Source organism: Ciona intestinalis, chromosome 2, assembly GCF_000224145.3.
Source record: "Ciona intestinalis chromosome 2, KH, whole genome shotgun sequence".
Taxonomy (NCBI): domain Eukaryota; kingdom Metazoa; phylum Chordata; class Ascidiacea; order Phlebobranchia; family Cionidae; genus Ciona; species Ciona intestinalis.
The window spans coordinates 6,629,988-6,642,065 of NC_020167.2; the positions used below are offsets into that span (position 1 = coordinate 6,629,988).

Below are 12,078 nucleotides of genomic sequence, written 5' to 3' on the forward strand. Positions count from 1 at the left end.
AGAAAAAGTAGTAGGCTAGTACCGACATATTTATTTCTATGCATTTTTTGGCTTAAATCCGTAAACATATAAATATAATTTATACCATAGATTTGACTTTTGATGTAACAGGATTACTTGTTTAGGTTAAAATTCGGATTTACCTACCTAATATTTTTGTGCACTTATACTTGTAATTAAGATATGTTACATTTGTCTACCAAACTAACCTAATATCGGACATTTCTAATACTAATTTGGCAGTAGTATGTTTTGTCATCTGTTTTAAATGGTTATTTTGTTTTAGGCAAAGCGAAAAACATTTGATGACTTTATTCCAATGAATGAATGGTCACTAAAGCCGAGAAAACGAAGATCAATTGATTCTACAGGCTCGGCTAAACACTCCAACTCCGATGTGATTTTTACGATTTGTAATGACAATGTAGAAAAGGCAAAAACTAATGCTGAATTTGATGTAAAAGACAACAGTTTAAAACACTTAACAGAAGTGGCAAGTCCAAAAGAAAACCATGATAAAAATGATCTTAAAATATCGTTACCTGAAGCTACTAAAGCTGTGGATGCCGTAGATACAAAAATTGGTGAAAAATTCGACAAAAACTTTCCAATTAATACCGCAGAATCTGCACATGATAATAAAGTTGAAATGACTGTCAATGACAAACAGACATCGGATCCAATTTTAACGAAAGTTTCAAAACCCAAACGAACTCCAAAAGCTAGACAATCAACAAAAAAGGAAAAACTGCAACCGAAGAAAAATGTTTCTCACTATTCACGTCGAACTAAGGTTAATGCTGATTCGAATAAAAAAACTGAAGACGAAATTTCTGAGAAAGAAAAACTGATCTTTATGAACAAACATTCCTGTAAGAAAAGCGGGTGTAAGAAGATAGGATTAACGTGCTGCATACAAGCTACAAACGCGTAAATATCTCATTTTAATATTTGTAAAAAAGGCAAGATAATTTGCTGTTGTTGCTACCAGGCATAACATAATTTATTATAATTAAAAGGGGATTCTAGAAAGAATAAAAACCTAAAAGTAGTTTATTTAGCTTTTCTAGTACGAAACGCTAAATGGTAAACTGTTTTACCCGAACAGCCATTTACTTATGTAAATATATTTATTAATATGCTGTGCAAGATAAATAAAAAAAATTGGTATATGGATTAGATGAATGGCCCCGGGTTCTCTTAGTTCTATTCTTTACAACTTGCTCTGTAAAGACTTAAATTATTATATAGGTCTAGGTCTTGTCATTGACAAGGCGGTTCATTTTTGCTTTCTTCAATAAGTTTTATATATTGTATATATATATATATATATGCAAGCTATTTTTTCTTCTTATTCTTCATATTTTTTTATATCTAAAAGTTGGATACTTTACAGATGCATGGAAGCTTCTGGAAAGTCTTCACGTTGGTACCATGTCTCATTAGAAGAACATTATTGTAATGGATGCTTTGAAGAATATTACAGAATGTAAGGTTTTTATTTTATCCAATATCACTATACATCATTACACTACATGTTCATACTATTCACCATAGTCAATGTGTTTGTCTTTGAGAAAGCACTTAACAGTAATTGCTACAACCCAGTGATCACTAATGGATTTGTGCAATTTAGACCCACAAAATAAAAAGCTATTATATAAGTTGCATACGTGGTATATACCCTCTATACTTATTTATTAAACCCAAAAGTTGAAAGAAACCTGCCCCTTAAAACTAGTGTTATGGTAACTTGTATTTGGGCTCTTCCGTTAAGAGTTTGCTAACTGATGTTTTGACGTTCAATTAAAAAAAAGCGTTCAGCAAGAAATTATGCAGTTTGCAAAATTCTAATTCATAGAGTCAAAATACAAGCATAATATGTCAGACAGCAACAGTATTTATTATAGAACTTAATTTTCTTTGAATGTATTGTCTTGTATTCAGCAAGACTTTAATTAGAATAATAATATTATAAAAGTTTTGAAGTTGGAATAAAATGAGCGTTTAAAACCCCAAATAATCGTGAAATACTTGTTTATCTTAGATTATAATAAATATATATGGAAGCAAGTAAGCAACAATATATATATAAGAATGGTAACATTTTCCAGTAAGCATTCTGGTTGTGATGAGTTCCATGAATGGAAAAAAGCATGGATGAACAACAGCAAGGCTGATGCCAACTTTAAAAGTTTACAAACATATATATCTGGTGCGTAGTGCATTATATCTGTGTATGACATAATTTTCCCTTTTTTTTTCCAAATATTAATTATATTACCCACTATGTTTAAAAAACTTAAGTAACTTACTAACTTTACGATACCTTGTGAAGTTGTGATTAAAAAGATTGATTACAGACAAAAAATGTAGTAAAAATTACTTTTTTTAGAGAGACAACTGCCTTACTGGGTTCAATGCACACAATGTGGGCATTGGCGATCACTGACTAATGATGTTGAACTAACGTCCGATGTTATTCGCTCTTACACTTGTATCATGGGAAATCTAGCTAACTCATTAGATGAGAGTAATAGCGAAGATGAGGATATAAGGTAATACTATTCATAAAACTATTACTTAAAAGCAAAGGCACCTAACATAGGTATTCAAAGTATTCATATGATCAGTCTGTTTCCCAAATAAAAGCTCATAATGTGACAAGAAAAAAAATGTTCATGCTCTTGTGACATAAACTTTTTTATTTTAAAACTTGCTGTACCTTGTTTTAAAAAGTTCCAAATTCTTCTGTGAAACCAATGGTAAAATACTTATTTATCTCATAACATTAAAAGTATATATTTTCTTATTAATTATTAGTTGTAGCACACAAAAATGTGTTGTACTTTTTGCAAAAAAATAAATATAACTTGCTTTATCCTCGAGTGGCCGAAGACCGATGTTATGATGCAGTTTCCATACATCTCGTGCCAGCTTTTGAGTTACGAGCTGCCATGTATGTTACTTAATACATATTTACAGGAGAGTTCCTCACATAAAATACTCGTGCTCCCAACCAAACGAACAGCGTGTTGAAAATGCTCTTAACCCCGACTTACCATGGATGAATATGCTGGGTTGTACCCCATACCTGAAACACAGCCCCGCAGCCCCATTTCTAACAGGGTATTACCCTGATGGTGTGGGTATGAGTGCGGTGGATACAAGTAATTAGTTTATAAAGAAAATTATTATAACCGTTAAAAGTTCTGTGTCAAAATATTTTTGAATTAAAAGTTTTTTTAATAATACAGATAAATAAGACTAATATTCATTAAATATTAGCAAAATTTGTTAAAACAGCAATTGAAGTCCTGCCATAAAAAAATTATTTAAAATATTATAATTTAATTTATTATACTGCTTTTTTTGTTTTATCTAAAAAATATTGTTTGTTCCTTTAGTTGCATAGAAGGATATATGAAATAGTCCAACTGTTTCGTTCAATTTAGCAAACTAAATATTGTTTGCTACTAATTCCAGCAAACAGAAGATCATTGTCCGAGTTTTCCTCCGATGAGAATGATGTCATTAAACCTCCTGGATTGTTTAATAAAATAAACAAACACCAGTAAGTGTGAGAATAAAATTTGGGTTAGGAACAGTTCGGTTGAAATTAGTTTGTCACACTTATGGAATTTTAAGTAAAATCTGAGGTGACTTTGTTAAAGTGTAGTTACGCTTATACACTAGTAAGTGTGACAACAATACAGTGACAGTAACGTATATTTGTTATAATATACAATTACGTTTTAAAGTTAAATTTCCTGTTCAGGGTGAACAGCAAATCTCACCTTGAAAACAAGAAATATGTTTCATCAAAAGCTCGCGGAAATGTTTTAACTTCACCTGGTGGTAGGAAACATAACAGTAAAGATCCGCAAATAATGGGTGAGAAAAAGAAGCGTTTACTTAAAACTAATTTTAAAAATAAATAAAGAGTATTATTTTTTTGAATGAATGAATAATAATTTTTAAAATGAGATAGATAATTCAATTTAAAATTGGTTCTCACATTTCTGACCATTGCATATTTTAGATTTGACATTTTCGAGTGAGACCACATCACGTTTTTCTCTTTTTTTTTATCTTTTTTTTATTTAAATATATTTTAGTATCTTCTGTATTTCTGTACTTAAATTTCTAATATATACATTTTCGTTCTTGTACGAATGTTTGTTTTTGTTGCCGTATGACAACAGTCAGAAGTATAAATACTCTACAAAAAACCTGTGTGATTGTTTGAATAAAAATCTGATGATGCCATTTTAAGCAAAATATTTTTCTCTTGCATTATTTGTTAGACTTGATGTTTTGTCTGTTTTATATTTCGTAGCACTTATGTCTTTTTCTGTTACTTATTAATTAATATTATGACATCATAGTGGATGGATTAAACCCTTACTTCCAACCATTCTATAAACCACATGAAAGAGGCAAGGCACTGTGCATGAGGCCTGATGTCATGGAGCTAGATGAGGCAGAGGAATTTCCGGAATATTACAAGTGAGTGACCAATAACCATAGCTAGGTGATACATTACGGTGGTGATATCTGTGCATGTCCAAAATCATAGTCCAAAATTAAAAAATTGTGGACCTCACCCATTTAGAATAGAAAATAATTCACCATTAAGCAATTGCTTTGGTGTTATTGGGTGCTGCGGTCAAAATGCTCAGCTTATACTTCAGTGATAAAAATGTTAAAAAACTCCTCTTTTCAAAATTAAAGCTTTATTTTCACACGCAGAAGTTAAGCACTCAGTTTTGTTTGCGGTAAATCTTAGGTTTAAATTATTCCATGTTTCCCAGGGAACAAACGGTGTATCTCGCTATTCGAAATCTTATAGTGTCTCTATGGACGCTTGATCCTAAAAGAATTCTTACCATCCGCAACTGTTGTGAACACCTTATACTACGAGGTCTTACGCGAGTGAGGTTATGTTCATTAGATGCTGTGAGAATCCTACAATTTGCGACCAGGAAAGGCCTTATTAACACGGGAGCATTACAACTTCCGAAGTCCGTTGGTAACCTGAAAGAAGGAACTTTACCGAAAGTTTACAGCAACCAAAAGGTGAATGATTGTAACTTATTTATCCTTAAGTGAAGGGGCAACTACAAAATTATAAAACACCTAATTGTAATAAATTCCGGAAATCTGACCCTGATCTTATGATTATAAAGTTGTACGATCCTTGTAAAATTCCTAATTGTTTATGATTGTTTTTGATGTGGCTAGAGCAGATTGGATAATCCATTACTAATACTAACCATCGGACTTATGCAATCAGTGCTAAGTGTCTTGCCCAAATAGAAAAAGCCCACTTTGTAGCACACATCAAAATATTTTGGATTTAGGCAAGAGTTACCGCAGCAAAAAGCTTTAAGCTTTGTATACCCTGGCCTATGGTTAAGTGAGTACCACTGCATCATTTTAAGCATCCTATTCTACATGGATGAGATCTTTCAGCGTGACACACTATGGGACCTGAAATTTGAGCTAGTAATGTCCCATTACCTTGTACTGAAATTCATGCTAAAGAATAAAAGCTTAATAAGTATATATATATGTGTTTTATTTTTTTATGAAACTATTTTTGTTTCTCAGGTTGTTGTCATCGGGGCAGGTCCTGCGGGCATTGCGGCCGCTCGACAGCTTCATAACTTTGGGTGTGAGGTTGTTTGTTTGGAAGCGAGGTTGAGGCTCGGAGGAAGGGTTGATGATGATTGGTCACTAGATGGCGTATGTGTGGGCAGGGGAGCGCAAATTATTAACGGGTAAAACTTGAGATGACGTTACTTTAATATTAAATTTTAATCCAATGAGGGTGAGATCTTTGTCAAGGACTTAAAAATGTAACTTGCATTATCCTCGTGTGGCCAGAAACTTTGTAACACGTTATAACGAGTTGACATGTATGTTACTTTGTGGGTGATCATTCTTGTTTTAGGATTGTAGGTCTTGTACTCTGGATTTTTTTCTTGACCCTAACATTGCTTTTGTGTAATCGTAAAAAACTGTTAACAAACATGTTAAAAAGAATTGTACTTGACAAATATTGAGCCTTACATTTGGGGATAAATAAGTAACATTCATTCATATTTGTAAATTTTTATAATTTGATAATAGGTCTAATTTTATAACAGCCTTAGGTGATGCTTGTTTAAATGCGATTTATTTCCAGCTGTGTGAACAATCCTCTTGCCTTGGTGTCGCAACAGCTTGATTTAAAGATGCATCGATTATTGCCGAGATGTGATCTCTATGACGCTCACAAGGTGGCAACAAAGAGCAGAGCGCTGGTGAAACCAGTGTCGGTACATTGCGATAAAAGAATGGATTTCCATTTCAATGCATTGTTGGATATAATCGTTGAATGGAGGCAAGCGCAACAAGATAATGCCGCAGATTGCTCACTTGGAGGTGCTGTTGGGTTGGTTTTGCAATTTTTATTATCGAAAATTTATTTTTTTAAAAAAGGATTTTCCTAATGTTATTAATTGCCAATTGTAACTGTTTGTCGTGTTAAAGAAATTCCAACTTTTTACCATTTTCTACAAAATTTTACATTTCTTATTTAGTTAATTTTAGTCCAAACACAACCCTCAGCCATATATTAACCTAACACACCCTCCCAGCTTTAACTTTAACACCCCTACCCCCTGCAGAGAAAATTCAGGAAGCCCACCAGGAATGGATCAAACAAAGTGGTTTAAACTTCACCGAACTTGAGGAGAGGTTGCTCAACTTTCATATCGGGAATCTTGAGTTTGCATGTGGCGCTAGTTTGGATAAGGTGAGAGTGGTTTAACTTAACTTGCATATAGTTTACCAAGCTTCGATAAGATACAAGTTATGAATTATGTTTTACCTGATAATTTTACATATTATTAACATAAGATTTCCAAAAATGTTGAAATGAGGGCCTTAAGTGTAACACGTCACGTAAGCTGAGATTTAGGTCACAGTTGACCTATTACTTCAATTACAATAAGTTAATAAAGAAAAATGCAATGTAGTAAAACATCTTTTGTAATAAAAGCTTCCGTGCTTGTTTAATTTTGCCATAAATTATAAATTTCATTAACAATCTTTTAAGTAGCTGTATTTCTGTTTTTTACAAAAAAAAATATAGTTTAAGCGGAACAATTACAAGTTGTTATACTAGCACTGTTCTCACCACGGTGTATTCCAGGTTTCAGCGTTCCACTGGGACCAAAACGAAGTATTTGCACAGTTCAGTGGGGACCATACATTTGTACAGTATGGATTTGGTACCCAACTTTCAGCCATTGCTTATGGACTTGACATCAGATTTGAACAACCAGTAAGCAGAATATTATTGAATATCGCTGAGTTTGAAAATTCCATATGGTTTCAAAAACCAGGATAAAATATTTTTTTACATCTAGAAATCCTTATCACAATAACTAAATAGGTTTATTTACATTTAAACAGTTTACCTTACATTTATTTTCTGCTTTTTTTTAACTTCTTCAATATTCCAGGTCACAGATATTATTTATAAGAACTCTATGAGTAAAGTTGAAATTAAGACAAAAAGTGAAACATATGAAGCAGACAGAGTATTGATTACTGTACCACTAGCTGTACTAAGGTATGTTGTTCTAATTAATATTAACTGTATGACCTCCTCTGTTTAGGAAAACATAGGTATCCTGAAACTGTATCATAGAGGTATAGAGAAACATAATTAGGATAGTAATATTTAGGTTCTGTTCTAACCTCTTTTTCATATTTTTTATTCATATCGTATTTAAATGATTGTCATTTTGCTGCCGATCTCTTCTTTTTAAAGTTCTTTGCTACTTTAATCTAGGAGAAATCAAAAAATGTGTTGTAGATATATATAGTACCATACACACGTCATGCTTGGTCAATACACACGTCATGCTTGGGCATTTCATTACATTAGTTTTTTAATGTTTTCCACTGTGTAAAAGCAACTTGATCTACTTTCACAGATCTGGTTCGATCCAGTTTGAACCGCCTCTTCCACCAGCAAAGGTGGCTTCAATGAACAGGTTGGGGTGTGGATGTATTGAAAAGATTGGAATCTTATTTCCTAAGAGGTAAAGGTTTTGTGAAATAACAAATATATTAAAATGACGTTAATAAATTTCGAGAATCTTACAATGATATGGTTTTATTATACAATTTGTTGAACATAGTTCAGGCCCTGGTTTATGATGGCCTTGTTTGTTTTGCACCTAAGTGGTTAAAATTTAACAAATATAACCTGCTTAAAACAAATCTAGAGGAAAATTTTAAAACAAAATCTTTACATTTAGATTCTGGGATAGTAAAATGGATGGAGCCAATTATTTCGGTTACGTTCCATTATCTGCTGATGAAAAAGGTTTCTTCACCGTTTTCTATGATGTCCCTTACCCACAGGTGAATCTAATGTAACATTCGACTTGCCAAGTGTCTATATTTAATAACAAACTGTTAAACCATCACTGTCCAGTCGTATGTCACCGGTAGGATGTTAACTTTGGGTCATACGTGGTTAGCGGGCACGAGGTGTATGAAACAGAACTGTAACGACTGTCGTTGCCCTACCACGCGAGGGTAAATAAGTTACAATCATACATTCACCCCATACCAGTTTAACATTTATCTTAACCCCTGTGTGCTACCCCCATTTAACCCCAGCACATTATACTCCAGGGTGAAGATAGCAAAGTCCTGATGAGCGTAATATCAGGAGATTGTGTTGACGCAGCCAAGAAAATGAAAGACAAAGAAATTCTTGATGTTGCGCTCTCGGTTTTACGGAATGTGTTTTCCGAAAAAGTTAGTTTTGTAATATGTTTCATTGTTAAGTTCGTTATGACTCCTTGGTTAAAGTGATTGAAAAGTAACGGATGCCAAGGAAAAGAGGTTGGCTTAGTCCAGAGTTAAAATTGTCAGCCATTACAAAAAATGTACAAACACCTAAAATAAAGTTAAATATGTGGTCTCTTATAACCCCAAGGAGTGTTAAAACAGGACACCCGTGTTTTATACATATATATGGTACATTCATTAAATTTTCTTTTTTTGATTTCTATAAATGTTTCTCTACGCTTTATTCTGATATTGTAATTGTTTTGTAACAATGGTAAAACAAACAGGAGGTTCCAGAACCTTCAAGTTACTTTGTCACTCGGTGGAATGAAGACCCATATTCGCAGATGGCATATAGCTTTGTTAAGAAAGGGGGAAGTGGGGAAGATTATGATGAAATCGCAAAGTCTGTTGCTGGTAGATTGTTCTTTGCAGGAGAGGTAAGGATTATGTGGTATTGTGATGTACTATTGTTCTATTCTATATGGGTGGGGAACTATAATTCTGAGGCAAGGTATGGCCTTGGGTTTAAGCGAGAATTCTTAACATTATGAATACACATATTGTTCTGTATAGGTGAGGGTCTATTTCATGCCATCGGGCTTTAGATTTAGGCCAGGGTTGGCCCATTACTGTAACACTGTAAATGCACATATTATTCCATAAGGGTGAGGTGCTACAGTGATTTTCTTTAAATTTTTTGAAAAAAAGTCAAAATTTGTTGTCTTGTTATTTACTGGCTGTTCTATTTTTACCTCTGCATATGTTAAAAACCTTTTATATTTATATATTATATGCAACACACTAACCTTAAATCTCATATGAGCAGGGCACGAACCGACATTTCCCACAAACGGTCACGGGTGCCTACCTCAGTGGGTTGCGTGAAGCTTCCAAAATAGCGATCGCTAACAAGACCGACGTACAATCTTCATCGTGACGTCACAACCCAATCTGTGACGTTATATATGATGATAAGGAAAATGTTTTTTGAAAAATAAAGTCAACACGTAATAGGATACGTCATCCGTATGCAAATAATGACGTAATAGTGATGTATTATTTGCTCAATTGATGACGTCAACTTATAAAATTATAAAACTAGTTTCTTGTTGTCCATGTATTGTTGGGTTAAGTTTATAAAACTTGTATTTTTCTTCATTTAACGTTTGTTGCAGAGCAGCTCATGATAAAAACTTTTGAATTCTGAAGTTATTTTTGTATCTCCAACTACGGTAGCTTGACTTTTGTTATTATAATCATATAATTTGTCGTTTGAATACATATGACTTATTACATATGACGTGTCAAACAAATGGTTGTCTAAAAATAGAAAAATGAAACGGAGGTACATAAGCGGTTACTCAGAAGCGTGAACGAGGTGTACAAAATCGAACATACGTTTTATAATGACTGTCGTTGCCCAACCTCGCGTGCATAAATAAGCTATATACGTGACTACTCAGCAGACATGAGGGACACCCGTTTTGTAACGACTGTCTCTGCCACCACACCGAAAAATGAATAAATGACATTCATTTATACACCATATGCACATGGTACAGCTCACTGCAGAGTAACGGGTAACGTGTATTCATATCATACAGGGGTAATGTTTGTCTGTTATTGACTGTTGCTCGGTAAAAATTGACAGATGGTTTGATTTTTGAGTAGACAGTACTAGCCTCAAAGCTCGATGCTGCTACCATTGTGGACTGGTGTGTTCTTGAAAAAGGTACCTATTGTCCCCACACAAAAAATACTTTTGATTTTACCGAGCAGAGTAATTTCCGAAGTTCTAAACTTGCTAAGTCATTGCACACCTTTTGGACCAACAAATCTTTGTTCCCAGCTTTTCTCATGTATCGTGGTAGTTATGGTAGGGTAGGATATAGATGGGACACCTTTGGCACATATTATCCAAATATCCTGATCGTGTTTTAAACAATTATCAACGGTCTTTATATGTCGTGAGGATATAGTTTTATAATTCTTTGAATGTTCTTTGTTTACTACTAAATGAGACGAGAAAATAGAGGTAAAAGATGTCCCATCTTCTCCCACCCTACTGTATATATAAAATATCATTTTTTGTACCCTGGCATAGTTTATTAAAACGTAAACGCTTGCGTGCTGAATATGTAGGTTTATTTAGCTTCCGTTCGTTGCTGAAAATCGTGCCAGTTCATGAATTAGACAGACACTGTGACAAAATAGGCATTTCACGAGTAATCTGCAATAACACGTATTTAGTTGCCCAAATCGAAATTACAAAAAATAAAATTTGACTTTCTTTTGTCACGAAGGCATTCACCTACTTAAAAAAGCATGATGTATGTGTGATGTGCAAACGGATGAAAGAGAATAGCCTACATAGTATAGTAGGGGTGGGAGGAGATAGGACACCTTTTCATTCTATTTTCTCGTTCCATTTAGTAGTAAACAAAAACCATTTAAAGAAATATAAAATCATAGATTCACGACTTCCAGAATAGACCGTTGTAAATTATTTAAAATACGATCAGAATATTTGGATATTGTGTACTAAAGGTACTATCTTTCCCCACCTTATACTATATCGTGTTGTGTAGGGATATACTTACCATTACAATCGTCAACCAATGTAAGTTATCTTTAAAACGTTGTTAAGAGTTATATATAGGGGGTTTAGGACTATATATTATAATATGCTAACTGAATTCATTCATATTTTTTTATCAATTTCGTTCTCGTTTTTTTATTGGAATTTCGTTATCACCCTTATATACTCACAAAATTTCTAATTCTTAGAACGGCTCTAAAAAAGCGTTGTTAATTTAAAAAAACACGATTAGAAAATGTGGGATGTTATGTGCTTACGGTTCATCCGTCTTACCCCACAGTGCTGTGTATTTTCGTAAAAGTTTTGCCGTTGATGCCTGTAGGCCTACTTTATAAGCGACACGGAGCAGACAAACTTGTCAACCATGGAATTTAATTTTCATTCGCGTGGCAGGGCAACGGAAGACATAACTCGTGTGTTTTGTTTTCTTGAGTTTGCGTCCGCTTACGATATATATTTTACGTAATTAGCTTTGTGGGTTATGATGACTTTTCAATTCTTTTTAATATAGCTGAGAATTTGGCCAACCACAAAATGCCACTGAGTTGAAACAAATGTTGTTAGCTGTCTTGCTCAAGCACACTTGCTTAAACAATGGCAGCAAAGCCACGAGCCCT

At 33.7% G+C, this 12,078-nt stretch overlaps 1 protein-coding gene across 2 annotated transcripts in view; it reads left to right on the plus strand.

Moving 5' to 3' along the window:
• Window positions 1-10,157, plus strand: part of LOC100180474 (lysine-specific histone demethylase 1B) — a 27,846-nt gene extending 17,689 nt beyond the window's left edge. For both annotated transcript variants that reach the window (XM_026840050.1, XM_026840056.1), the window contains 19 exons: window positions 287-930; window positions 1,397-1,489; window positions 2,115-2,215; window positions 2,396-2,558; window positions 2,986-3,170; window positions 3,487-3,574; window positions 3,779-3,894; window positions 4,389-4,509; window positions 4,815-5,079; window positions 5,614-5,783; window positions 6,191-6,429; window positions 6,675-6,802; window positions 7,202-7,333; window positions 7,515-7,624; window positions 7,992-8,099; window positions 8,319-8,424; window positions 8,701-8,826; window positions 9,147-9,299; window positions 9,689-10,157. In XM_026840050.1, the coding sequence (XP_026695851.1) occupies window positions 287-930; window positions 1,397-1,489; window positions 2,115-2,215; window positions 2,396-2,558; window positions 2,986-3,170; window positions 3,487-3,574; window positions 3,779-3,894; window positions 4,389-4,509; window positions 4,815-5,079; window positions 5,614-5,783; window positions 6,191-6,429; window positions 6,675-6,802; window positions 7,202-7,333; window positions 7,515-7,624; window positions 7,992-8,099; window positions 8,319-8,424; window positions 8,701-8,826; window positions 9,147-9,299; window positions 9,689-9,799 (3,159 nt within the window). In that variant the 3' untranslated portion in view covers window positions 9,800-10,157. The remainder of the gene's footprint in view (window positions 1-286; window positions 931-1,396; window positions 1,490-2,114; window positions 2,216-2,395; window positions 2,559-2,985; window positions 3,171-3,486; window positions 3,575-3,778; window positions 3,895-4,388; window positions 4,510-4,814; window positions 5,080-5,613; window positions 5,784-6,190; window positions 6,430-6,674; window positions 6,803-7,201; window positions 7,334-7,514; window positions 7,625-7,991; window positions 8,100-8,318; window positions 8,425-8,700; window positions 8,827-9,146; window positions 9,300-9,688) is intronic.
• The last annotated feature ends 1,921 nt before the right edge of the window (window positions 10,158-12,078 follow it).